Source organism: Balearica regulorum, chromosome Z (assembly GCF_011004875.1).
Source record: "Balearica regulorum gibbericeps isolate bBalReg1 chromosome Z, bBalReg1.pri, whole genome shotgun sequence".
Lineage (NCBI taxonomy): Eukaryota > Metazoa > Chordata > Aves > Gruiformes > Gruidae > Balearica > Balearica regulorum.
Window position 1 is genome coordinate 43056131 of NC_046220.1, and position 25018 is coordinate 43081148.

The 25018-nt window shown below is 39.8% G+C and overlaps 1 protein-coding gene across 2 annotated transcripts in view; it reads left to right on the forward strand.

The window, feature by feature from the left end:
• Nucleotides 1-25018, forward strand: part of FRMD3 (FERM domain containing 3) — a 146306-nt gene that overhangs the window by 63096 nt on the left and 58192 nt on the right. Inside the window, exons 2-3 of one of the 2 annotated variants that reach the window (XM_075740814.1) lie at nucleotides 246-350; nucleotides 13625-13667. In XM_075740814.1, the coding sequence (XP_075596929.1) occupies nucleotides 246-350; nucleotides 13625-13667 (148 nt within the window). The remainder of the gene's footprint in view (nucleotides 1-245; nucleotides 351-13624; nucleotides 13668-25018) is intronic. The other variant, XM_075740815.1, reaches the window with a different exon arrangement.

The window sequence follows — 25018 nt, forward strand, 5'->3', positions numbered from 1 at the left end:
AGTAGCATGAGTTTTCCTGAGGCAGGACTAGGGATATTTTCTTAATGAATCAGTTTGTGAATGTGCAGATCACTAATCTGCTGCATCTTTTAGAGGAGATGAATGCTCAAATCCTTGTCCTTATCTGAATAACAACAAATTTCATGTGCCATTTTCTTTGAAGCTTTGATTAGATTTTTTTAAAATTTATAGACAGCAAGTTCAGAAGACTCAGAATAATATATCAATTCTTTCTCTTTTTACAGAGGGAAACTAAAGGTCAGTTTCTCATAGATCACATCTGCAACTATTACAGCTTGCTGGAGAAAGACTATTTTGGCATTCGATACGTTGACCCTGAGAAGCAGAGGGTATGTATATGAACTCTGACTACATTTCCTTTTAAGTAATGCTAAATTGATTTAAAAAACAAAACAAAACAAACAAAACCAACAAACAAGCAGGCAAGTTCTAATGCAAAGTTATGTATCTCTGAGGGTTTATACTCTAGCCATAATCCATAGATGTTCCTAAAGTGCCATTATTAAATTAATTTTCCCCTCAGTTCATGTCTTTAGTTTCAGGTAAATTGATATATTCTGATTTTTGTAGTTCCCTGGGTACTGAAGATAGGAAAGATCTATGGGCATGACTCAGAGGTACCACAGGGTAGCTCTAGGCTCTGGCACTATGCTGGAATTTGGGATTTCTGTTTTTCTGTAGAGTACACTTCTTGGGAGATGTAGGCAGGAATCTTACTGAGTTTAACAGCTAAAAGCAGTCATTCTGTTCCACTTTTCACAGGGCACATGGAGTTAGGTATCTGTAATACACAAAATAGTTATGATTTGTCAGGTTGTGGGATGTTCTTCAGGCTAGTTCTTCTTACAAGCACCTACATTTCTACAGTTAAATGTACAGGCCTGTGCTCTAGGAATTTGTGTGGACAGTGATTAGTCATCTCTCTTAAGTGGAAGGTGATCCTGCAGGTTGTATTGTCTGGGTGATTTGCTATGGCTACTCCCTGTTTGGTTTCAGATGTCTGTTACTGTTTGAGAGAAGAAAGGGTGGTCAACACAGGAAGCAGAAGTCCTCAGACAGTGAAATTCAGAACTGCTTCTTCACTGCGTGGTCCTGCTGGTCTCACGATTAAGACTTGGATATGATTTCAAATATCATGGGGGCATATACTGGCATTTAATCTCTGGAAACGATCAGCAGTTTGAAACTGCTGTGATTCAGGAGGAGAAAAACATTTTGCTGGGTATCTCTTGCTACAACCTATTAAGTTTTGTTAAAAATCACTGGAATTAGGGAATCACCCTCTGCTCAACCTTATAATATTGCAGTAGCTTTGCAAAGCTGTAGCAGATCATTTCCATTGCATCCTCCTTTTAAAATTAAAATAATTAGCAGAATAATTAGCAGTTATTCTGACCAGTGTACTTAATTCTTCACAATCATTAAAATTAGAGGTGTTCACCTGGTTGGAATTGATAGATCAATCTGGATTAGACTATAATTAGGTAGTACTTAATGAATACTTACTTTTATTGGGCCCTTCTCTGGCAGTTACTCAAAAATTGCTATAGAAATGTTGTTTCATTTAACAGCAATCAAGTGGTTTTAATTTTTTTCTCAGAAAAAAAATCACTTTAGAAAAGTGATGCTTCAGAAAAAACTCTAAAAACCCACTCCCATTGGGATGCCTGCTCTGTCATACCTTATGTGGGTCCCATGTTTCAAAAAGCTGTTAACCATGTTGACAAATTTGCTGCAGTACCTTATTCTTGTTGGATGTATGGTTGTTCTTTTACATCTTGTAGTATAGCTAATTCTGTGTTAAGTTTATGGAAGATTGTAGTTTATACTGAATCGCAAGTTTTCTCTTGGATAGTAGTAAAAGACAATCTGAGAAAACATTTATGGTCTTACCTAAAAAATCTTAGATCTTCATTTCCCTTTATATCCAACAACTAAGAATACTGTGGCCATCCTGTGTAGTAGGATGGCTTGTATCAACTGGCCCACTCTTCAGCTGGATTTCATTAAGCAAACTTCTCAAGCTTACATTTTCCATACATGCATTTTTAAATGCTGATTTATAATTACTCTTATGTTTTTAAGCATATGGATAACTTCTCTAATTGGGTGTTAGTTCATGGTTTTAAACTCTCTCATGAATTAGGACGTGAATTATAAGGGACATTTCTTTATACAGACTTAAATGCTCTGCGTGATGAGTTGGAGTCAGCATACATTTTTGTCTTAGATTTATTACAATTCAGCAATATAAGCTATTTTTACATGCAGTATCTTCCATCGTCTCTTTGTCCTGTTCTGGTTTTTTGTTTGTTTGTTTGTTTTTTAAGATTGCATTTCTCAATATTTATACATAAAATGGTTTCCCTCAGAGTGGGTATATTTCCTCTACAACAAACCCTATCCTAAGGACTAAACTACTGAGAAATGTTAAAACAAAGGAATACTGTTTTTATGTCATCTAGCTCTTTTCAATCTCTGATCTTGCTGAGGTTCACTTATCTGAGTCTTACCTCTGTATCAAAAACAGATGCATGAATACCTCCCAGTCAGATGCAGGAAGACTGTGAAACTATAATTACAATTCTTGCACATCAACAGAAGACTATTCTGATCTTTTTCTGATCTTAAAGAAACTTACTAACCAACAGTCTCCTAGTAATATAACAAGTATGGGACTTTATGAATAATTATGCTGGGATCTAGGCATTTTAGCTAGATAAAGTTCATGAGTAAAATGGCTCAGTAGAAACCTAGAGGAAATCACCATTTTTGAAATGATGAGGTAGGTGGTGGCTTTTCCCACAGTTTTGTATTTTAGCAGTTGTGAGCTTAGCTGCCTGAAATTCACATTAACAAAACCCCCTGAGATTACAGAGGAGTATTTGTTTAGGTGTGTGGTTATAGAGATAAGCTGTAGCAAGAATAAGGTGTAGTGGGGTCACAAGAGGAATATCACATCATTGTAGCCATCTTACAGGAAGGACTACTTAGAGCTCTGTGGAAGAGATCTCCAAAGCTCCATGGAGTTCTTCCAGGTCCCACCAGGTAAAAAGGGAGACACATTTCCTGCAGTACATTCTTATGGGTTGGCTAGATGCAGTACAAAACAGAAACAGTAGCTCAGTAAAGATCTGTAGGTGGAATTCACCAAGAGCTTCTTTCTAAAGTTCTGGTGAATTGACTGAGAACAGTTGCTTTGAAGGGAGGTGATAATTCATCCTAAATCAGTTCAACAATGTGTGTGACAATATACTCCAGTGCCTTGTAGGCAAATAATGAGATGTGGGACAATGAATAAAATGAATATTGACTGGTCTGGTTTCTGCAATAAGTCACCAACACAATGTGGATATGATAAAAGACAGCACTTTGTTTACCCCTTCTTAGGACTGTATTTTCAGGAAAGTATTAATGTCATTACACCCTAATGAGACCTCAGCTATTCTGATCTAGATGTCTGCATTTAAGAAAGATTCAATTCAGCTGAACTGGGAGAAGGAGTATTAGAAAGATAAAGAGAATGGAGAGCTTGTTTTTTAGATGACATTAAGAAGACCATAACCCATTTAGTGCAGCAAAACAAAGGCTAAGAGGATATGGTTATACATGCATCGGAGTGTAAATTAGAAAGAAAAAGAAAGTTTAAGCAAGAGAAGTGGTTTCTTAATTAAGGCAGTGAGAGGTGCAGCATCTGGAACAGCCATAATAGAGGCAATGGGGCAAAATTTTTAACTAGATTTGAAAAGAATTTTGAGAGATCTCTGTAATTTTACAGAAAGGGTTTATATTAAACATTGACAGAGATAGAGACTAGGCACCATCTTCTGAAGTTTCTTTCAAATAATATATAATAAAAGCTGAAACAAGAAAGCATAACATTTTTTTAGGAGAGTTGTTGATTCTGATGCAGGTAGTGTACAATTCATGTTGCTTTGCCCATTCTCTTGAAAGTGTTGAATGCCTCTGTTGTACTTTATATTCCACCTCATAGTCTCTGTCTTTGCACAGAAAGGGCTATATCTGTGGTTCCAAATGAAACTGCCAAAATCATTCATTTAATTCTGGCTTTTAGTGAATTATTCTTGATTGGCTCTTTGAATAGTTAAGCTATATGAGCTAATAGTGTATTAATATATAGTGTACACATACATACATACATATATACATATATAAAAATACTATGCCAAATTACTCCTGCTGGCATTTAGTGTACCAGTGATGCTTGCCTCCCTTTTATTTGTGTGTATTTTTTGTGCAAAGGTTGCAGAGTTGCTCCAAAGCTAATTTGCAGTCCTTTTGTTTTGTAATCTGCTGAGGGAGCTCAAGCAGGCAAAAATACCAGCTTTAATTCATCCTAAATGTCTTCTTTCAGAGAATGCTACCAAACTGTAGCATTTTGACTTAGGAGTGTTGAAACACTTGACTGAGTTTGAGAATTTAAAAAAAGAAATGTTTCAATATTTCAGATGTTTCAAATTAAATGTTTCAATATTTGTGTTCAGAACATTCAGAACTTATGACTATGTGAAAAATGTAGATAATTGAGCTAATTGCCTTAGTTTGGAACAAAATTTTGAAATGTGGGAAAACTGTGGTGGGAAACAGCTGTTGTTTTTATGGGTTATTTTTCAAGTAAGTTGTAATGTATACTTCTTCTTTCCCCCAGCCCTGCTTTTATAATAATGTTTTCCTTCTGCATAAGAAATCGTGTGTGGATACTTTAGGCATACTTAAACTTTGTACACTTTTCTGTAGTTTCAATTTTCTATTCCAGACCAAAAAAAAATTCTAGAACCAGTCTTAACAGAAGACAGCATGGTAGCTTTCTTATATCTGTGGATATACAGGAGAGTAGGAATGCCAATGACCTCAAATTGAACTATTAGTTAAAGAGTCTAGGTTCTACACTGTATCTGCTGTTTTATCTTCTAGCATCACATTTGGATATTCCTTTGGGGAAACTGTGCCTTAGGGTAGCTTCAGAAAAGCCAGGATTGTACTAAAACTGTGCAGTGAATTGCAGTATGCTATTGTATGTGTAATGGCATTATGCTGGGAACAAATGAGTTCCTAGTGTCTATATATTAACTGTTGAATTTTTCACCTGGATTTCTGAGAAAACTAGGTATATGGGATCCCATTGCCTTTCTCTGTAACTCTCTGTAACTTTTGAAGCCAGTTTTGGTGAAATTTGCCTGGGGAGATAGGTCTCAAACATTAAGTTCCAGTAAGGTTTCATGAAGATAAGCTGCCACATTGGTGGGTAAAACCCTATTATTCTTCTCACTGAGGAAAACGCCATAGGGCAAACCCACTCCATAGGGAATCTAGAGAGAGCTGGGAGAGAGAGACACTGTAAGAACCCAGAAACCATAATTTGGAGCTTGTGTTTTTTAGAAATAAGTAGTTTCAAACAGGAGACATACCTGGAGGAGGTGTTACTATTATATTGAGGCCAGTTATCACACTCTTACCCTTGAGGAAATGCAGCATGGCTAATTCTGTGCCAGATATCGTGGGTTGACTGAGCACCTTTTCTGTGGGTTTTTTTGCTGATAGAAGATAGGAATAGGATGAAATAATGGAGCTACTGTTCAGCATCTCTCTCTAGAGAGGATCCCTTGTTGAGAGAGACCACTGGTTTGAGGGCAATGGAGGACTGGGCTAAAGGAAGAGGGTAGTGTGGTGAAATTTATTCTTTACATCCCTTCAGGAGGACATCTGAGCAGGGATTTAAAGTTGGAAATACTCATTTCCTTTTTTTTTTAACCCAATGGGTGGATTTGAGCACATGCTTGTGATTACGTTTCTGAATGTGAAAGTATGAGGTGGTAGCTAGGCAGGAATACCTTGGAGCTACCCATGGGGTAGATTGGAAGTGTTAGGTGTTATGAAAAGTTTTTGTAGGACCCTGAAGCAACTGTGAATTCTCACCAGTCATTGTAGAAATCTTTGAGATCATAATCACCCTGAAGCATTAAGATGCTTTGTCATTTGGATGTGCTGCAGGGTAGTCTGGGAGCAGCACAGCAGCGCAGTGGTTTTAGTTCTGCGCATGTATGCCTGTCAGTATGAAAACAAAGCTTTCCAATCAGTAAAATTGCTTTATGAATACACTCCCACTATGCAGCCGATCTTGAATGTTAGCTGTGAATACACTGGGATTTTCTGACTTCTCCAGAGCACAGAGCCTGGCTCTGTGCATTGTTAGAAAAATGACATTGTGCACTATGGATTTGCTGGGCTCCTGCCAATCTGCCCCTAGTGAACTGTTGCAAATACAATTCTCGTTTTGCTTTAAAGCTTAGATACCCTGAAAACTGGTAGGCATCTCTACACACAGGTAGTTTTTTTGTCAGATTACATGTTTATTTCAATAGTAAGGCTGCTGGGGAGTCTCATTTGTATTTTGGAGTATGGCACTTCTAGTGGACCTGGAGAGAGTATTTGTTTAATCCTATAACCTAAGTTGTTCAGCATTGTCCCAGTATTTACTAGTGAAGGAAACTGGAGCCTGGTGTCTTTGAGTAATGAATTTCTTTATCACAGAGTAGTAGTTCTATTTTTAGTGGGACATGCACACAAAATGTACAGCAGTGCCTCATCAGAGAGACCTTTTGAAAGGGTCATCAAGCCTTGGGTGCAGCTGATCTCTGCTTTAGCAACAACAGCTATTTAATACGTGTTCTTTAAAATGTGCAGTTAGTCCCACGTGAGGGCAGTGAAGGTTGGCAGAAGGAGACAACAGATAATTTGCAACCTCAGTTTAACAAAGCTATGTCTTTGTGTAATGACTTGTAAGGCTCCACACAGCTATGTAAAGAGAGCTATCTCCGGTCTCTTTGAGGGGGTACAGCAGAATTATTATAGGCTGAAAGCCAGAGTGACTGAGCCATAGGTTAATTAAAATTTTAATGCTTCTTTGTGCATATGAATCTCTCCTCCTGGACAGAGTTATCATAAAAATTATGTGTTTTTGCACAAAGCCTTACTGTTACCCTGCTTGGTGTTTGCATTTCAGATCATGCTGTTTCAAAAATATGTAGTAGAACTGGAAGAGGAACAGAGGCGGCCATGAGAATGATATCAAGCAGGAATGGATTTCGTACAAAGAGAGATGGATTAGACTAGAATAATTCAGCTAGGAAAAGAGTTGAGAGAGAAAGACAATGAGCAAGAGAGAATGAGAGAACAATATGATGCAAAATGGCTTAGAGATGATGATCAGGGAAAGATTGCCTTGTAGTTCTTAGAACTAAAATGCTTGTAAAGCAATTGGCATCAAGAAACAGTTTTAAAAATACCATACCTATTCATAAAATTCATTGTTGTAACTGCCAAAAATATGAAAAGATTTACAACCAAATTGTAACAAAGGCTGTTGGGAAAAGCCCAGTGAACACAATGGGAACTACTACTCTTGTTCTTTCTCTAAGTGTTTGCTTCAGGCCATTTTCAGGGACAAAGTGCTGAGTTAAATGGATTCTTGCTTTTACCGGTAGAGGTGCATTTAAGTACTAAACAAAATCTTGGCACAGATGAATAGTAGTCTGAATATATATATATATTCACTTAATTCAGCAGTAATGCTACTAAGTGAAATATCCTGTGTGAAGATTAGTAGCCTTGTAAAACAAATCATTCTGCAGGCTATTTTAATAAAAAATAAAGATGATTTTTCTATCAATTTTGAACCTGTTGGCTGTGAGCATGTGGTGGATCATGCATACATCAATATATGCAGATGTTATGGCCGGATGTTCAACTGATGTAGAGGTTATGGATCGGTTGAGCTACTCCAACTTACAGCATTGGAGTTTCTCTGAATATTTTAGTGTAATAGGAATAACAGAGTGAGAATTTGGAAATTTGTTTAATAAATTCCAGTTCAGAATCATACAAAGAGTGATTCTGTTCCAGCATATGGTACTATTTCTGGACCAGATTGATTTTTGAGATAGTGATGTACATTGTTTCTTCCTGCTTAGCATACCACTAACCAGAGCTGATACCCTGGTTTTGGGAACAGTACAGAGGAACAGCTCCTTTGCTGCAATAGAACAATATAGATATTCTTGGTATAGAGGTTCTTGAAGGCATGAAAAAATGGTGTCAGCTTCAGGGCATGAAGAAGGAGACATGCAGGGTGCCCTGGGTCATTTGGCATCTATTGTGCTGGTATAGAGGGGAAATCCAATTAATTCCCCTGTCTAAGCTTCCATTAGCTTTGGGTACTGTTAGTATTTTTTTTGAGTCTGACTTTTGGCAGGCAATGACCTGGTGCAAGTCAGTGCCTTGAGGCTAAAGCAAATTGATTTTTCTTTCATTCAAGGAAAAGGTTAGGTATTAATTTCCAAGATTAATATAGGGTTGAGGTTTAAATAAAATTAATTTTATTACTTTTCTAGCAGTGTTTCAGTGCATATCTCCATTCTCCTGATCTCTCCATTAAAAAAAGTTTTCAAATCCAGTCCTTGCCCGGCTAGAATATTCTTGTGACATCTGCAGGTACTTCTGATTTTGTTTTACTGTGTGCACATCTGAGCACTTGACTGAGTATTGCTTGCTGAGGGAGATTTAAATATTCACAGCATTTGGCCACTTTTGGTTGTCCCTCTATTACTGCTCCTCTTGCAAACACAAGAACTAAATCAAAAGCCTCTTGTGCTGGAGGAGGGGAGAGACTTTCCACTGAATTCATTGAACTTCTGATTGGTCTGGTCCCGAGCACCTGCTTTTGGCTTGGCAGCTTTTTAGGAGGTGGGTTTGGCTTATGCCAGTTTTATGCAGGAATCCATAGGAAGAGGAGACTGGAGCATGCACCTTTACACCATAGAGTGGCTGTTGCAATATAGAGGAAGAACAGTGTGGGGATATTAATGACACCTGAACCCTTACAAGGGCTGTAAGAATAGATACAAGATATTGTGTACTCTTTCCTGCTCACTTCTTATTCTAAAACCCTTAACCCCATGCTACACTGAGATCAATCTCAGTCCTGTCTGAGCTTCTCAGTGAATGAATTTGTTTGAAAGAGGTTGTTGGCTGAAATGTCTTTACTAAAAGCCTATCAGTGTTTGTGGAGTTAAACTGGCTTTCTAGAGTGGTGCTTTTACCCTTGCTTGGTGTCCTTGCTCATCCTGAGCTTTTGTTGTGGAAGCTGGTAGCACATCAGCTGCTCAGCATTTGTGGGTAAGCAAGAACACACCTGGCCTCACTAATGACTACTCAGTGCCACTTAAAGGCAGATCAGAGGTCAGGGCTCTATTTACAAAGTAAAAATTGCACTACTCTGAAACACAGCATGCAGTCACAATGAAACCTTAGTCAGAAGGCAATTTTCAGCATCTTTTAGGATAGCAGGACCAAAAGTGATATCCATAATGGTTTGCTTACTCACCACTGATACTTGAAACACCATGACTCGGTAGCTATCCCATGACCGACCTTCAGGATCTCTATTGTCTTTTGTCTCTGCCTTCTGCTTCTGTGAGGACAGCTGCCTGACCACGTAGATATCCAGCTGCTACCCAAACCTCTTTTGGCAAAAAGAGATTAGAAATTGTCAGTGCTGAACATTAATCTCTTCACAGGATCCTTGGTAATAGGTGTTAGCTGGATTAGGATCAAAGTCTTTTCTTGTCCATTGGGCAACAACCATGTTGCTAACATGCCATCAAAGAAATGGGAGGCTCAGCCTCTGCAGGAATGGTTTCTGATGATCGTTAAGTACTATCTCATATAAAGCCAAGCTGGTTTGAGGGTGTTGGCCATCACCCAATTAAAGCAACCTTTATGGACAGCATTGTGAAATACATGAGGCAAAAATGAAACTGTGTAAGATTGTTGGGTTTTCTTCCTCCTCCTAGTTTGCTTGTTTTACTGCAAGGAGAGAAATTAAAGATTCTTGTCTCTGGTACCAAGGTTATGTCCACTTGTTTTGTTTCTGTATTTTATTTGTCTTATGAGGTGTTAGCCTTACAAGAAAGAATTGGAAATAGCTATGGTCTGTTCCTGCAAGGCAGTGTGGCATGCAGTAGTAATGAAATTTTTTTGCAGTTGAAGATTTAAAATGCTTTTAAAATTTGGTCTGACCAGTTAACTCATAATGTTGTATTTTCCTTTCATCTGAGGATTTTTTTTTCTTTTTCAGCAAAATTGTTAAAAAATTGATACATGGAAAAAACATTTTGCAAAGCTAGATGCTTTTCAATTGAAAATTCCTGCAGAAACTCTTCTATTAATTTATAGGAACCCTAATCTGGTCCTAGCTATAACAGCTAATTAATCTTGGAATAAATATAGCATGAATACTCTATAGTAGAGATGAGGCACAGTTATTAATTATTAACAGTCAATGCTGTAAGGCTGGAAGATAAGTACTCAAGGGAAAATCTTTCCTAAAACTTAAATTGAAATATGCAAACAAATATAGGGGTGGCTATTTTCAGAAGTATTAGGAATGACTAGGTGTTTATCTTCTCCTGACACTCGGAGAGCATTAAGCACCTAATTGCTGTGTCTTTGAAAATCTCCACAAGTTATAAAGTAACTGCTCAATTTTCTGGAAGATTCAGCTGAATTGCCTACACGATTGCAATCTTCCACCAACAGAAGGTCACCACAGAAATCTGAGCTTCTAAAAACTGCCTGTTAGCTTCTTGACTTCCAAGTGAAAGTCTAGACTGCTTAATTGCTCAGTGTCTTTTCAATTCATTTTTAACCCATGAAAGTCAGGTCTTAGTGAAAAATGTTTGCTTTCGGACATGTTAGCTAAATCTGTGTTCCTGGGGTTTTGGTGCACTACATGAGGAATTTCATCCATGTTTCCCCTTTTTCATTATTCGTATGGTGAATTATGAGGGTTTCATATTTGCAAATTGGCTTTTTTACCCCGACTTTCTGTTAGAATAGGTAATTGACTTTTTCAAATACCTGTAAATGCTGATCTGGTCTGTGCTAATATTTCAGCCTGGCCTTTCAAAAAGAAATATCAAACAAATTGTGTTGTGCTCCTGCTAGATGAAAATAGTGAGATACCTTTTAACTCTCAGTTCCCTGGGAACAGCACAGCACGGCTCACTATCCAAGTTCCTCTTTGCTGTCTGAATCTTCAGCTAGGATTGCCTACATCCTGGTGGAGGTGGGGTGGGCGTGTGAAGAGGTTATTGAAAGTAAACTTGCATTTCTGTTTGTCTTGACTGGTTTCCTATCTGTGAATTAATTCTGGATTATATATCTATAAAATACTGCAGACTGTATCAGATTTCTTAAATTGCATTACCTTTTTATGAACAACCCTCACTCCTCTTTATTCAGAGCAAAATGTATAAATAATGGATGTATGTGATCTAAAAAAAGAATGAAATGAGCTAGATATTTCTGGTAAGTTGATGAAACAGTCATTGCTTTCTCAATGCAGTTTCTTTCTTCTTTTCCTCAAAAAAGAAAGATACTGGGGAGAGAGAGGAGGTGAAGAAATGGTGTGGGATTGTTTTTTATTGTCATTGTTGGTTCAAGTTTGGGGTTGTTCGGTTTTCGTTCTGTTTGTTTTTTGGGTGCCAGGGTTCCATATCAGTCTCTCAGTGATAAGTGAGCTTCAAACAGAAATAAATACTAATGCTTATCTCAATATTGCTCTAAACTATATGCAGGAGTTTCTGAGCAGTCATAGTGTATAAGCTACAGATATTTGAAAATGTTCCTTCCAAGGTATTTGTTTTGTCAGAAGTTCTGGTCCAGAAAACTAAGTTATGTTACCCCTGATTTTGACTAAATTCTTGAGACATCATGATTTTTAACATAACAATTTTCTGTCACCTGTTAACAATTCCTACAAAATACCTTCCCCATGCCTTTCTCTGTAGTAGAATTACTGTAAGCTATGAGGAAAAATAGTAGCTGATGTAGGATATTTTAAGTATTACATATGATTTAAAGAATGCTAGATTTTCTTTTTTGCAGAAGACCATAGAATTTTAGAGCTAGAATGAAAAGAGTTAAAAATGAAACCCGTTAGTGCAAGGCCTTCCAGTGTTGATTATGCCTATTAAAGCTGAATACTCTGCTTTTTTGACCAGCTGCTTCTGCAGCACAAATCTCGTTTTAGTGTGGAGATTTTTTGCTTACAGGAAAAATCCTAGTACAAATGCTGTTTGCTGTGGTCAGAAGTGGCACTTGAATATCAGCATGTTCTTTTGTCAATCAAATCATCCTCCTGAACAGTTCAGCTAGTGTTAGCAGGGGATGTGCTAAGGCTCTTAACTAAAATGTGAGCCTAGCTTTTTGTCACAGAAGTATCTGAGTTTATTTTCCAGGAGAATAAAAAATGCAAGTTTTCCTGCCATTGCAGTCTTTCCCTGGAAAGTTATACACCAGCTGATATGCATCCGGCTCAACAGCTGGCATGAGAAGCTCACAATGTGCACTTGCAGCCCAGAAAGTCAACTGCATCAAGTGTGACCAGCAGGTCGAGGGAGGTGATTCTGCCCCTCTGATCCCCTCTCATGAGACCTCACCTGGAGTACTGGTGGTCCCCAGTACAAGAAAGACATGGAGCTGTTGGAGTGAGTCCAGAGGAGGCCACGAAGCTGATCAGAGGGCTGGAGCACCTCTCCTGTGAAGACAGGCTGAGAGAGTTGGGGTTGTTCAGCCTGGAGAAGAGAAGGCTCCAGGGAGACCTTACAGCAGCCTTCCAGTACCTGAAGGGGCCTACAGGAAAGCTGGAGAGGGACTGTTTATCAGGGAGTGTAGTGACAGGGCAAGGGGTAATGGGTTTAAGCTAAAGGAGGGCAGATTTAGATTAGAGGTTAGAAAGAAATCCTTTACTGTCACGGTGGTGAGGCACTGGAACAGGTTGCCCAGAGAAGCTGTGGAGGCCCCCTCCCTGGGAGTGTTCAAGGCCAGGTTGGATGGGGCTTTGGGCAACGTGGTCTAGTGGAGGGTGTCCCTGCCCATGGCAGGGATGGTTGGAACTAGATGATCTTTGAGGTCCCTTCCAACCTAAACCATTCTATAGTTCTATGATTCTGTGGTTCTATCCATACCTCTCTGTTGTGCATTGACTGTCTGTAGCGTAAACATTTCATGGAATAGTATAGTCTTTTTCCCTTCAGATTTTTAATTCTTGCTAGAAAAGAACAATAACTTGTGTTCTGAGGGTGCTGACTGAGAACAGAGTATTTACACATGCTTTAGTTATACGAACTGTAGAAGACAGCATTAATAAATAGACGATGTTAACGTTTTTAAATAGTCTCTTCTATTGTCCAGTATGATCATTCTTCTGGAAAAAAATGGCTGAAAGCATAAGACTGAAATGTCTGCTGCAAACTAATCACTAGAGTCTGTCTCCTTTAAATTTGTCTGAAATACTTGTCTTACATTTGTCTCAACTACATCTTGTAAGCAGTGGTGACATCAAATGTGCTTATATGGTACAATTCCAGTATTATAACAGTATGCAGGTGCTTTTTCCAGTTTACATATATGTCTGAAACAAAAAATTCCACTTCCTATTTTTGGCACCACATACATCTACAGAGATGATGTTGTCTGCTGTGATCTGTATTAACCTCTGCTCTCTGCTTTGCCTTTCCAGCACTGGCTTGAGCCCAACAAGTCCATCTTCAAGCAAATGAAATGTAAGTGTTGAGAGCTCATGTTTTTCAAACTGCTTTTGCAATACTCAAAGGTTTCTTATGCTTCCATGCAGTAATTTAGAATATGCTTCATTTGTTTCCTGGTGCAAATACCCTTCATGTCCTATCTGGACTCCTAAAAATGCCACGCTACCTTCATTTCACTGTCTCACAGTGCTCTGCACATCAAGAGCTTTCCCTTACTTCTCAAGGCTAGAGCCAGAGGCCAGCTGATGTGTGTGGGGTGGCAGATGTGGTGGAAAGACCAGTATGTTCTGGCTCTCATTTCCAGTCAGATGCAATCTGCCACTGGGAGATGGCAATAAAATATGGAGTGTGGCAATCTGCTTTTTGATCCTTCTGGTTTGCTTTCTTTTTGCTGCTCCCTCCTTCCTGACAGTGCAGAGCATTGGTTTGAGGTCATTGTAGGAGTCCAGCAAACTCAAGTCGTGTGGGTTAAGTGGTGAGCTCCTGCCACAGGCAAGTGGAAAATTACAATCATTATTTAAAAAAGACTTCTCAAAATAGGAATGTATTATTTTAATTATCTCATTGAAATGTTACAGTCTGGCTCATCGTTTCCATTAAATGGGCCAACAGTAAAGACTTCTTCAGGAAACAGAACTACTTTGGTACTCAAAAGTTTATATCTAGCAGCAGAAGAGAATGTTTATTTGGCAGTTCTGGAGACTTGATTTAGATTGCTGGGAGTTGTGTCTTGTTTAATAAAAGCTGTTGTCTATCTGTCTACTTAGTTTATGAAATGAAGGAGAATTTTACTCACATACCCTTTGTATGCCATTGTTTTCTGTTCTAAGCGTAAGTACGAAGTGTCTTTTGTGTTAGAGATAATGTATTTGTTTTAAAATGTGATGAGGCTTAAGAGATTGTCTAATATGTAAAACCAGTTAATCATGGTTGGATTACATGGAATACTTCAAGAAATTCTTCCATTAATGCAGCAATAGTATATATTGGAATCTGTGCATACATGTGTATATAAGCATGCACACATGCACCTAGCATATTCAATGTGAACTGTGAAAACTAGTGTTTAGGTAGCTGGAGTGTTATCTGGTAGAAAAATAAGCTCAAGAATGTCAAGCTGAAACTAAGTTGTACTGCTCTGCAATGCTAGTGAAGGAAGAAAAGAGGGACTGTAATAATTACAAATTATCTTTATCTCTTTCTTCCTTCTGATGTGTTTTCAGAAGTAGAACAGAGTTTCGTCCTCTAATCTGCATTTGTATCACTGCTTTCACCCAACAAAGCATAAGGACTCATGCTTCTTGTTGCACTTTGCATAGCAACATATTCAGGAACTCTGCCAACAGATGTACAGAAAGTGTTTTGATTTATTCAAAACAACTCTATCTGCATATAGATGTTGCCTAGACGAGATCGATGGAACTCTATAAATTCCATAGATGTAGTGATGTGATGGTCTCATCAGAGGACTTGTGTGGCTTTTGGGTTAGAATCCAAATCAAAACTCTGAAGACTGAAAAATGAATGCATAGAGAAAAAGCAAAATAAAATGCAGCTAGCATGAGGTTATTTATCATGGTGAAAAGGTCTCAACAACAACAGCAAAAGAGAATGAGACGCTAGCAAAGATGTTTTATTATCAGCCTTAGATTTAGGAGACAGAAATAGAATTAACTATGTGATTGGCTTTTCATGAGCAACTTCAATTTAATACTAGTGTAACTTAACTTTATCTTTTGTCACAGATGAAGGTCTTTAGTTGCTACAATAACCCTTTAAGGAAACAAGACAAGGAGATACATATACATTTTATATACATGTGTAGAATCCATGTAGATGAGCCATAAATATATCTTTTGCTCCCACATCTTTCAAGGACGTCTTTGTAAGCATTTCATATCACGAACCTCTTGATTTATTTTTCTAAACATATGCTATATTAATGTAGAACATTAAAAAATTTCTAAAGGCACACAAGGTTAATTTGTATTTTATCTAAAAATGTTCAGTTTACTATTAAAAGTTTTAGACTCTGAGGAAGAAATAATATGCATTTGAAAAGCATCACAGTCTCAGGTGACACAAGTGAGGACTGAAATTAGTGGCAGGTAGAAAGTGTAAAAACTGAAGCAAGGAAGTGTCTGGTTAATAGAACATACCTTCTGCATATATGACTTCTGGGACAAATGGTGGCAGAAGGCTATTCACAGTGACTGTATTAGAAGGAGGTTTCTTTTTCTTTCTTTGCCATTAAGAAATTCAGAAAACAGTGAAGTGATGTGTTTTGTAAGAATGGACTTTGGTTTCCTCTAATGAAAGAGTAGGTTGTATTATTACTAATGATTCAAAAAGGTCTAAATTCAGTTGCATGTTCAGATTTACATAGGATTATGGAGCACTTGCATACATGCAGCAAAATTTGAAAAATGCTGTGTGCATTTTTATCTGATATCTGATCTCAGCTACCATATGTGGGGAACTTAGTTTTCCACAGTAACAAGTTTTTCAGTGTATTTATGGATGCAGCTCAGTACTGACAAATATTCAGAGCAGAAAAGGAATGACTGGGAGTAGTATTCTAATACAAATTCCAGTAGGCATTAGATTTCATGGGCCTCAGTAGTACATGAATTGTTCAGGCATATCCCTCTATTTAATCAGATTATATAGAAATCACAATTTCTCAGCTATACATTTCTGTTGATGGGATAGAATGTTGTATGTTTGAAGCTCTTAAGTCTGCATACGTTCTCGTGTGATGTGCCATCATTTTAATTTCTTCAGCTTTGGCAAAGATTCCTTTTAGTTCATATTTATTAATACTGGGATACGACAGGAGTAATCTTCCAAAATATTTTATATTTTGTCTTATCACATATTGAACCATATTTAAATATGTCCTGGTGCAACACAAGAAGAATGAAGACACGGCATCTCTTTTGTCTCATGGCGCGTACCTTTGTGTTTTCTATCTTCACTGCAATGTTTGTGTCATAACATGATGTGTAAAGTCTAAGCCTGTGCCTCAGCCGTATTTACCACTAATTTTGCCTGAGAAGGCAAACTTTAATCTCTGAGAAATGTCCTGCACCACTGCCAGCTTGTAGATACTGGTTGAAGCCAGTTGGTGGCCAGTGATCAGTAGCTGAGAGCACCATGCTTCCAATAGCGTGTTGAAAAACTCTCTGGAACGTTGCCTAAGACAGCTGCATCTTTGTGGTTCTAAAGACATTTTAAAACCAGTTTTTCTGTTCTTTTGCATGTTTTTGTGTACAGTGTTATTTTCTCCCAAATGCTGACAGTAAAGTTCCTCTCCATTTGGCCATCTTACATTTTTTTCCCTTATTTTCTGTCTAGGAATGTCTTGGTGTAAATCCTACTGGTCACATCTGCACTAATGTTTAAGTAAAGAACAGAGTTTTCCCATGTACTTTCCTTCTCTCTTTTTTCATTAATTGTAAAGGTTATTTTGTATAAAAAATATGCAGCAGTCCTGTAACTTTCTTTGTTGGAAATATCCAATGAGTTTTGTTCTTGATGGCAGTGCAACAGAATCAATTCTGTTGCTCTGATGTACAGGAGTTCAAAATTTACATGTTTTTCTTGCTGCCATGCATCTCAAATCATCTGAGAGACTAATGCAAAAAGGATGTTCGCCTGTGTCAGGCCTCTGGAATTTGTTAAGTTAATTTCCTTAATCTCTAATGCTGTCATAAAATGTGAAAGGAGATGGAATGAACCAGGGGAAGAAAGAACCCAGATGCAGGGATGGGTTGTGCAAAACTTTCTAAAGATTCTTAAATCTCACCAAACTCGTCATCAGTTTTTGTGTCTCAGTACAAATCTAAAAAAGTTTAACCAAATATGGGGTTCTTAAATCCATGCACAATGAGGTTTTGTGTGATTCTTCAGGCACTAATCTGAATGCTGTATATTCTTTATTTATGATCCTCATGAAGATTATTATAACACGCTTTAAAGCATTATTATAACTGGTTGACGAAAGTCCACCTTGCTCTGTGTTGTCCCGTAACTAATAGAATGCAATGAGGAAGACCCCACAATTTGAGGTTTTTGATAGATCAGGTATCTCTTATGCATAAAGTAAAAACACTGAGTAGTGTTCTCTCTATCTGAAACGCTTAGCAAGTGGGATGGATAAATAGCTCATTCATTTGGTAAGGGAAGAGTTATATGGAAGCAACAGTATATGTCTTAGCATTCTTCAGAGATCCTTCTGCAGCATCAGTGAACATGAAGACTTTTGAGTGTAATGTTGTTTTTTGGGTTTTTTGTTTAATAATTTTTTAAAATGATCACTAACTTTTGGTAGGGTAGTATAGTAATATCAAGGAGAGATGCAGGATGTTTTCTGCAATGTTGCATTCTCAGGGCTATGAAGATAATTTAAACATCTGCTTTTGGCTTACAGTATCCATCTGTACTCCATGTTTAATCAAAAACCAACACTGCCAGTACAGCTCATTACAGAAGCTAGTATTTGTGCTGGATGAAAAGCAGGTTGTTAAAAACAAACAGGAAACTGTCCCAACAGTGGCAGCTGAGAATCTTCTGTTCTCCCTCTTTGGTTCACACTTCTAAAACTCGATTAAAGTTTTTCACCAGCTTTTCAAAACACTTTTAGATATATTTTTTTCTTGTTGTTTCAGATTGTATTTCTATGAAGAAAATGGTAACATGAATGTGTTGTTTTTCTGAGGCTTATCATTCCCTGTGATTCAGTGGGCTTTGCTTAAAAATGAATGCACGTGAGAGTCAGTCCTTTACACATTGGTATCTGTGCCAAGACGTGCAGCTCCCATATCCCTCTTTGTTCTGGTCAGGATGTTAGAGGTTTGGGGTTTAGCTAGGAGATCCTTACTGTTTCATGTACGTTGAACAGTTTGTTAAATGCAACTGAAATAAACCATAAAAACATAAAATCAGTTATTACAGAATCATAGAATGGTTTGGGTTGGAAGACCATCTAGTTCCAAACCCCCTGCCATGGGCAGGGACACCCTCCACTAGACCACGTTGCCCAAAGCCCCATCCAACCTGGCCTTGAACACTTCCAGGGAGGGGGCCTCCACAGCTTCTCTGGGCAACCTGTTCCAGTGCCTCACCACCCTCACAGTAAAGAGTTTCTTCCTAACATCTAATCTAAATCGACCCTCCTTTAGCTTAAACCCACTACCCCTTGTCCTATCGCTACATGTGCTTGTAAACAGTCCCTCTCCAGCTTTCTTGTAAGCCCCCTTCAGGTACTGGAAGGCTGCTATAAGGTCTCCCTGGAGCCTTCTCTTCTCCAGGCTGAACAACCCCAACTCTCTCAGCCTGTCCTCATAGCAGAAGTGCTCCAGCCCTCTGATCAGCTTCATGGCCTCCTCTGGACTCGCTCCAACAGCTCCATGTCTCTCTTGTACTGGGGCCCCCAGAGCTGGACACAGTACTCCAGGTGGGGTCTCAGAAGAGCGGAGTAGAGGGGCAGGATCACCTCCCTCGACCTGCTGGTCACGCCTCTTTTGATGCAGCCCAGGACATGGTTGGCTTTCAGAGCTGCGAGCACACACTGCCGGCTCATGTTGAGCTTCTCATCAATCAATACCCCCAAGTCCTTCTCCTTGGGGCTGCTTTCAATCCATTCTCCACCCAGCCTATAGTCGTGCTTGGGGCTGTGCCGACCCACGTACAGGACCTTGCACTTGGCCTTGTTCAACTTCAAGGACTTCCAGTTGCCTGGAAACCTGCTGTGTGTGTAGTTCCTTCATGAGGGCCTAGATCTTGACTGGTTTCAACATTTGCTATAATTTAAATTGTTTTATTTGTTCTTTTGCCTTCATCTCATATGTGCTGTTAGCACATAAACTGGCAAATTAATAGCCCTATTGCAATGAAGTTTGCAGTCAGTACTATTCTCCATGCTAAAGTCCTTTGAAATTATTGTAATTGTGAATTTCTTTTAGTGAGAAAGCAAAGCCTGTGATGCTAGGAAGTTCTGACAAAGCCTTGGGCATTTCACTATACCAGCTGCTCCTTATCTGACAGATAAAGGACCCCTCTGAAAGAAAAGGCTTATAGCTATTATAAAACTGATTATATTCGGGCTAGTTTTGTGTTGAAGTAATGTTCTGCAAATTGAATTCTGGTTTTGAAGGTTTGTTCTTAGTGTTTCCACTTTAATGTGTGAGTAAGTGGTAGAAAGTAATTTTGCTTTCAAGGAATTGAGGAATTGTCTGGCTTGACAATCTCATCTATTCAGCTGATACAATTCACTGCCTGTCTTGCTTTCCACTACGAGAATATAGTTAATGAAAGAATATGAGGTTCTTACGTGTGTTTCTCCAGTGCTGTAAGATATGTAAGACAAAGGCATTACTAAATGTTTACATATCATCAAATGTGTTTTTGGAGGAACATTAGGCTTATGATCAATTTTGAAATTAAGATGGAGAGGAAAGTGGATAGCTGTGTGTGTGTGGTTCCCTCCTTCCCCTTTCAAGTGTTGTTTGTGGCTGGTTTTCTAACTGGGAAGGAGGAACAGAAAAAGAGGATCCTGTTTCCTTCTGTAATTGCAGGGTACCTTCTTATCTCCAGAGATGAATTGGATGGAGGTGATCATATTCTTTTTAACATTTCAAATTGCAGGTCAGAATTGTGCTATTCTTGCAGGTGTTGCTTTGTCCTGGCAGCATGACTCCTCAGTGCATTTCTGGATGGCTGTTTTTCCTTTCTGGGCCATTGAATTCAGTTTACCGTCTAGTTTGCCATTACAGGGCAGGGAGGACGTAACAGTGCCCTCTGTTTTGCAGCCTTTTTCCAGTCACTGTAAGACAATGCTGCAGTTGCATCTAAGATGCCGAAGCCCACAGAAAGCAGTCTGAGTGTTTCTCTTGCTTTCAGAGGACTTGTTCAGATTTGATTAGCTTGAATGTTCAAGCCATCCCTAGACAACACTTAAGGCTTGTTTTTCTCTCTCCATTTGCTCTTGTTTGTTTCTGTTTGTTATTGTTTCCTTGCTTTCTTTTTTTTCTATGTTTCATCTCTCCATCCTTATCTCGTCTGACATTCCTCCTTGTGTCTTAAATGAGTAGTTATTTGATCAAGTAAAAACAAGTGAAATCAGCAATTTTTGTTGAGGCTGACTTTACTTAAAAAAAAGTGTAACATGAGGTCTTGAAAGGGGAAAATATTCCTTCATCTTCAAAAGCAGTTGAAACCTCCAAAAGATACCAACCATAAAAAAGATGTAATGCATTTTTATTTTCTGTTGCTTTTGTACATCACATGAAACTGGAGGCTGATAGGGTGCATCTGTCAGAAAAGGGGAAGAGCATCTTCAGTCATAGGCTCACCAAGCTGGTGAAGAGGGCTTTAAACTAAAGTTGGCAGGCGAGGGCAACCTCAATCCATCCCACCCCTACCAGTTTGATGCCAGTGCCAGCAATAGGTGCCCAGAGCTGGAGAAGGATCATAGGGCAGCAGGAGAGCACCTGAAGAGCAGCACAAAGGAATCCCAGCCACTCCAACTGGTCAGTCAGCTTCATCAGGGGCCCAGCTTCAATGCCTCTATGCAAACACAGGTAGCATTGAGAATAAACAAGAGGAGTTGGAGACATGCACATACCTGCAGGGCATCATGGAGACTTGGTGGGATGGCTTCTATGACTGGAGTTTTAGGATGGGAAGATACAGGCTCTTTAGGAAGGACTGGCAGGGGAGACGAGGGGGGAGCATCACCCTCCATGTCAATGACCAGCTGGAGTGCATGGAGCTCCATGTGGGGATGGATGAGGAGCCAACTGAGAACTTATGGGTCAGGATTAAAGGGAGTGCTGGGGTAGGAGACATCATAGCGGGGGTCTGCTACAAGGCCCCCCAACCAGGAAGAATGAGTGAGTGAAGTCCTCTATAGAGAGATAGGAGCAGCCTCGTGTTCACAAGCCCAGGTCTTCATGGGGAACTTTGACCACCCTGACATCTGTTGGAGGGACGACACAGCAGGGCACAAGCAATCCAGGAGGCTCCTGGAATGTGTTGATGATAACTTTCCTCTCCAAGTGATACAGGAGCCAACGAGGAGAGGTGCCATGCTAGACCTTGTTCTCACCAAGAAGAGGGGCCGGTGGGGAACATGAAGCTCAAGGGCAGCCTTGGCTGCAGTGACCATGAAATGGTGCAGTTCAAGATCCTTAGGACAGAGAGGCGGGCACACAGCAAGCTCAATATCCTGGACTTCAGGAGAGCAGGCTTTGGGCTTTTCAGGGATCTGCTTGGTAGAGTACCATGGGACAAAGCCCTGGAGGGAAGAGAGGCCCAGGAAAGCTGATTAGTATTCAAGGATCACCTCCTCCAAGCTCAGGAGCGATGCATCCCAGCAAAGAGGAAGTAGGGCAAAAACGCCTGGAGGCCTGCATGGATGAACAAGGAGCTCTTGGACAAACTCAAACACAAAAAGGAAGCCTACAGAGGGTGGAAGCAAGGGCAGGTAGCCTGGGAGCAATACAGAGAAAGTGTCCAAGCAGACAGGGGTCACGTTAGAAAAGCTGAAGCCCTGATAGCATTACATCTGGCCAGGGATGTCAAGGGCAACAAGAAAAAGCTTCTATAGGTATGTCAGTGATAAAAGGAAGACTAGGGAAAATGTGGGTCCCCTCTAGAAGGAAACAGGAGACCTGGTTACCTGGGATATGGAGAAGACTGAGATACTCAATGACTTTTTTGCCTCAGTTTTCATCGGCGAGTGCTTGAGCCACACCGCCCAGGTCACAGAAGGCAAAGGCAGGGATTGGGAGAATGAAGAACCACCCACTGCAGGAGAAGATCAGGTTCAAGTTCATCTAAGGAACCTGAAGGTGCATAAATCCATGGGACCTGATGAGATGCATCCGCAGGTCCTGAGGAAACTGGTGGACAAAGTTGCTAAGCCACTTTCCATCATATCTGAGAAGTCCTGGCAGTGTGGTGAAGTTCCACTAACTGGAAAAGGGGAAACATAACCCCCATTTTTAAAAAAGGGAGAAAAGGAAGACCTGGGGAACTACAAGCTGGTCAGTCTCACGTCTGAGCCCAGCAAGATCATGGAGCAGACCCTCCTGGAACCTATGCTCAGGCACATGGAAAATAAGGAGATGACTGGTGACAGCCAACATGACTTTATTAAGGGTAAATCATGCCTGATAAATTTGGTGGCCTTCTACGATGGCATTACACTGTTGGTGGATAAGGGAAGACTAGCTGACGTCATCTACCTGGACTTGTGCAAGGCTTTTGACACTGTCCTGCACGACATCCTTGTCTCTGTATTGCAGAGACATGGATTTCACCGATGGACCACTCAGTGGATAAGAAATTGGCTGGATGGTTGCAATCAAAGAGTAGCAGTCGACGGCTCAATGTCCAAGTACAAGGTCCTGCACATGTGTTGGAGCAATCCCAAGCAGAAATACAGGCTGGGTGGAGAATGGATTGAGAGCAGCCCCGAGGAGAAGCACTTTCAGTTGTTGGTTAATGAGAAGCTCAACATGAGCTGCCAACGTGCGCTTGCAGCCCAGAAAGCCAACTGTATCCTGGGCTGCATCAAAAGAAGTGTGACCAGCAGGTTGAGGGATTCTCCCCCTCTATTCTGCTCTTGTGAGACCGCACCTGGAGTACTGGTGATCCCAGTACAAGAAACTCAGATCTGTTGAAGTGAGTCCAGAGAAGGGCCACGAAGCTGATCAGAGGGCTGGAGCACCTCTCCTGTGAAGACAGGCTGAGAGAGTTGGGGTTGTTCAGCCTGGAGAAGAGAAGGCTCCAGGGAGACCTTATAGCAGCCTTCCAGTACCTGAAGGGGGCTTACAAGAAAGCTGGAGAGGGACTGTTTACAAGCACATGTAGCGATAGGACAAGGGGTAATGGGTTTAAGCTGAAGGAGGCTAGATTTAGATTAGGTATTAGGAAGAAACTCTTTACTGTGAGGGTGGTGAGGCACTGGAACAGGTTGCCCAGAGAAGCTGTGGAGGCCCCCTCCCTGGAAGTGTTCAAGGCCAGGTTGGATGGGGCTTTGGGCAACGTGGTCTAGTGGAGGGTGTCCCTGCCCATGGCAGGGGGTTTGGAACTAGATGAGCTTTGAGGTGCCTTCAAACCCAAACCGTTCTATGATTCTATGACACTCCCAAATAAGCACAATGATCACATGTTCCTACTTTGTTTGAAGCCTCAGCTTTTCCTCTGTTTCTGTCCATTTAAAAATGGCTGTGCTTGTAAAAGTTTTAGTAGAGGACCTTTGCATGGTTTACTGTGCCAAGGCTCTTGCTGCTTGGACAGCAGTTCTGCCTTGGTCCTTGCTCCATCCCCATGCTCTTTCTTGGTATTACCAGCAGGCCTGCCAGTTACTGTGACTTTTGTAATATAGGTAAATTTTATCCCCACACCATTTACCATTTGAAGACACAGTGTTTTCCTTCTCAGTTCAAACTGGAATTTAAAACATGAACATTACTTGACTACAGACAGCTCTGAGGGCTCTGCCTACCTGTGTATTGTGCCTGATGTGATATTTTTAAGCCTTCTACTTCTTTTTTATACATCTTTTATACTAACATGATTATTACAAGATACCTCTGATTAGAATAGTAGTCTTTGATCACTGAAAGATCACTGGCCTAGGATGAGATATCATCTTCAATGTTATCAAAGGTACAACAATGAGATATAAAACTGTGTTCATTAATGTAAAACTGAGAGACACTGATTGCAGAATTTAAATAATTTCTGTTACTGTCATTTTCTTTCTCCCTTTCCCCTCTCCTTTCCCCCTTTCCTTCCTTTCCCCCTTTCCTTCCTTTTCCCCCTTTTTTCCCCTCTTTCCTTCCTTTCCCCCTTTCTGTCTTTTCCCCCTTTCCTTCCTCTTTTTTTTTTTTTTGTTTTGTTTTGTTTTGTTTTGTTTTTGTTTTCTGAGAAGTGGCAGTATTGTACTTAAGGCCTGGTACTCATACTATACCTCAGGAATAGGTAATGTAGTCTCATTAAATACTAGAAACAGAAACAGTTCTGTTGTCTCTAGCTTCGTTAACCAAATTTAATTAATGGTTTCTTCTATTTTGTAGTCTAGGCCTTATCATTATCAAGAAAAACAAATATACATAACATCTTTGCATCTCATTGTGATAAGATGCAATTGCTTCCTGTTTATCAATCACAAAAAAAAAAAAGAAAAAAAAAAGAAAAAAAAAAAGAAAAAAGAGCAGCCCAAATATGTTTTGTAGTTCTTGGATCGAGCGATAAGTCTTGTGAGGTGAAAAAAAGGTTTATAAATTGATTTGCCTAGGTTAGGTGTATTTTGCACGTGCTTTGGCCTTCTTTGTCATATGTTATATTCTTTT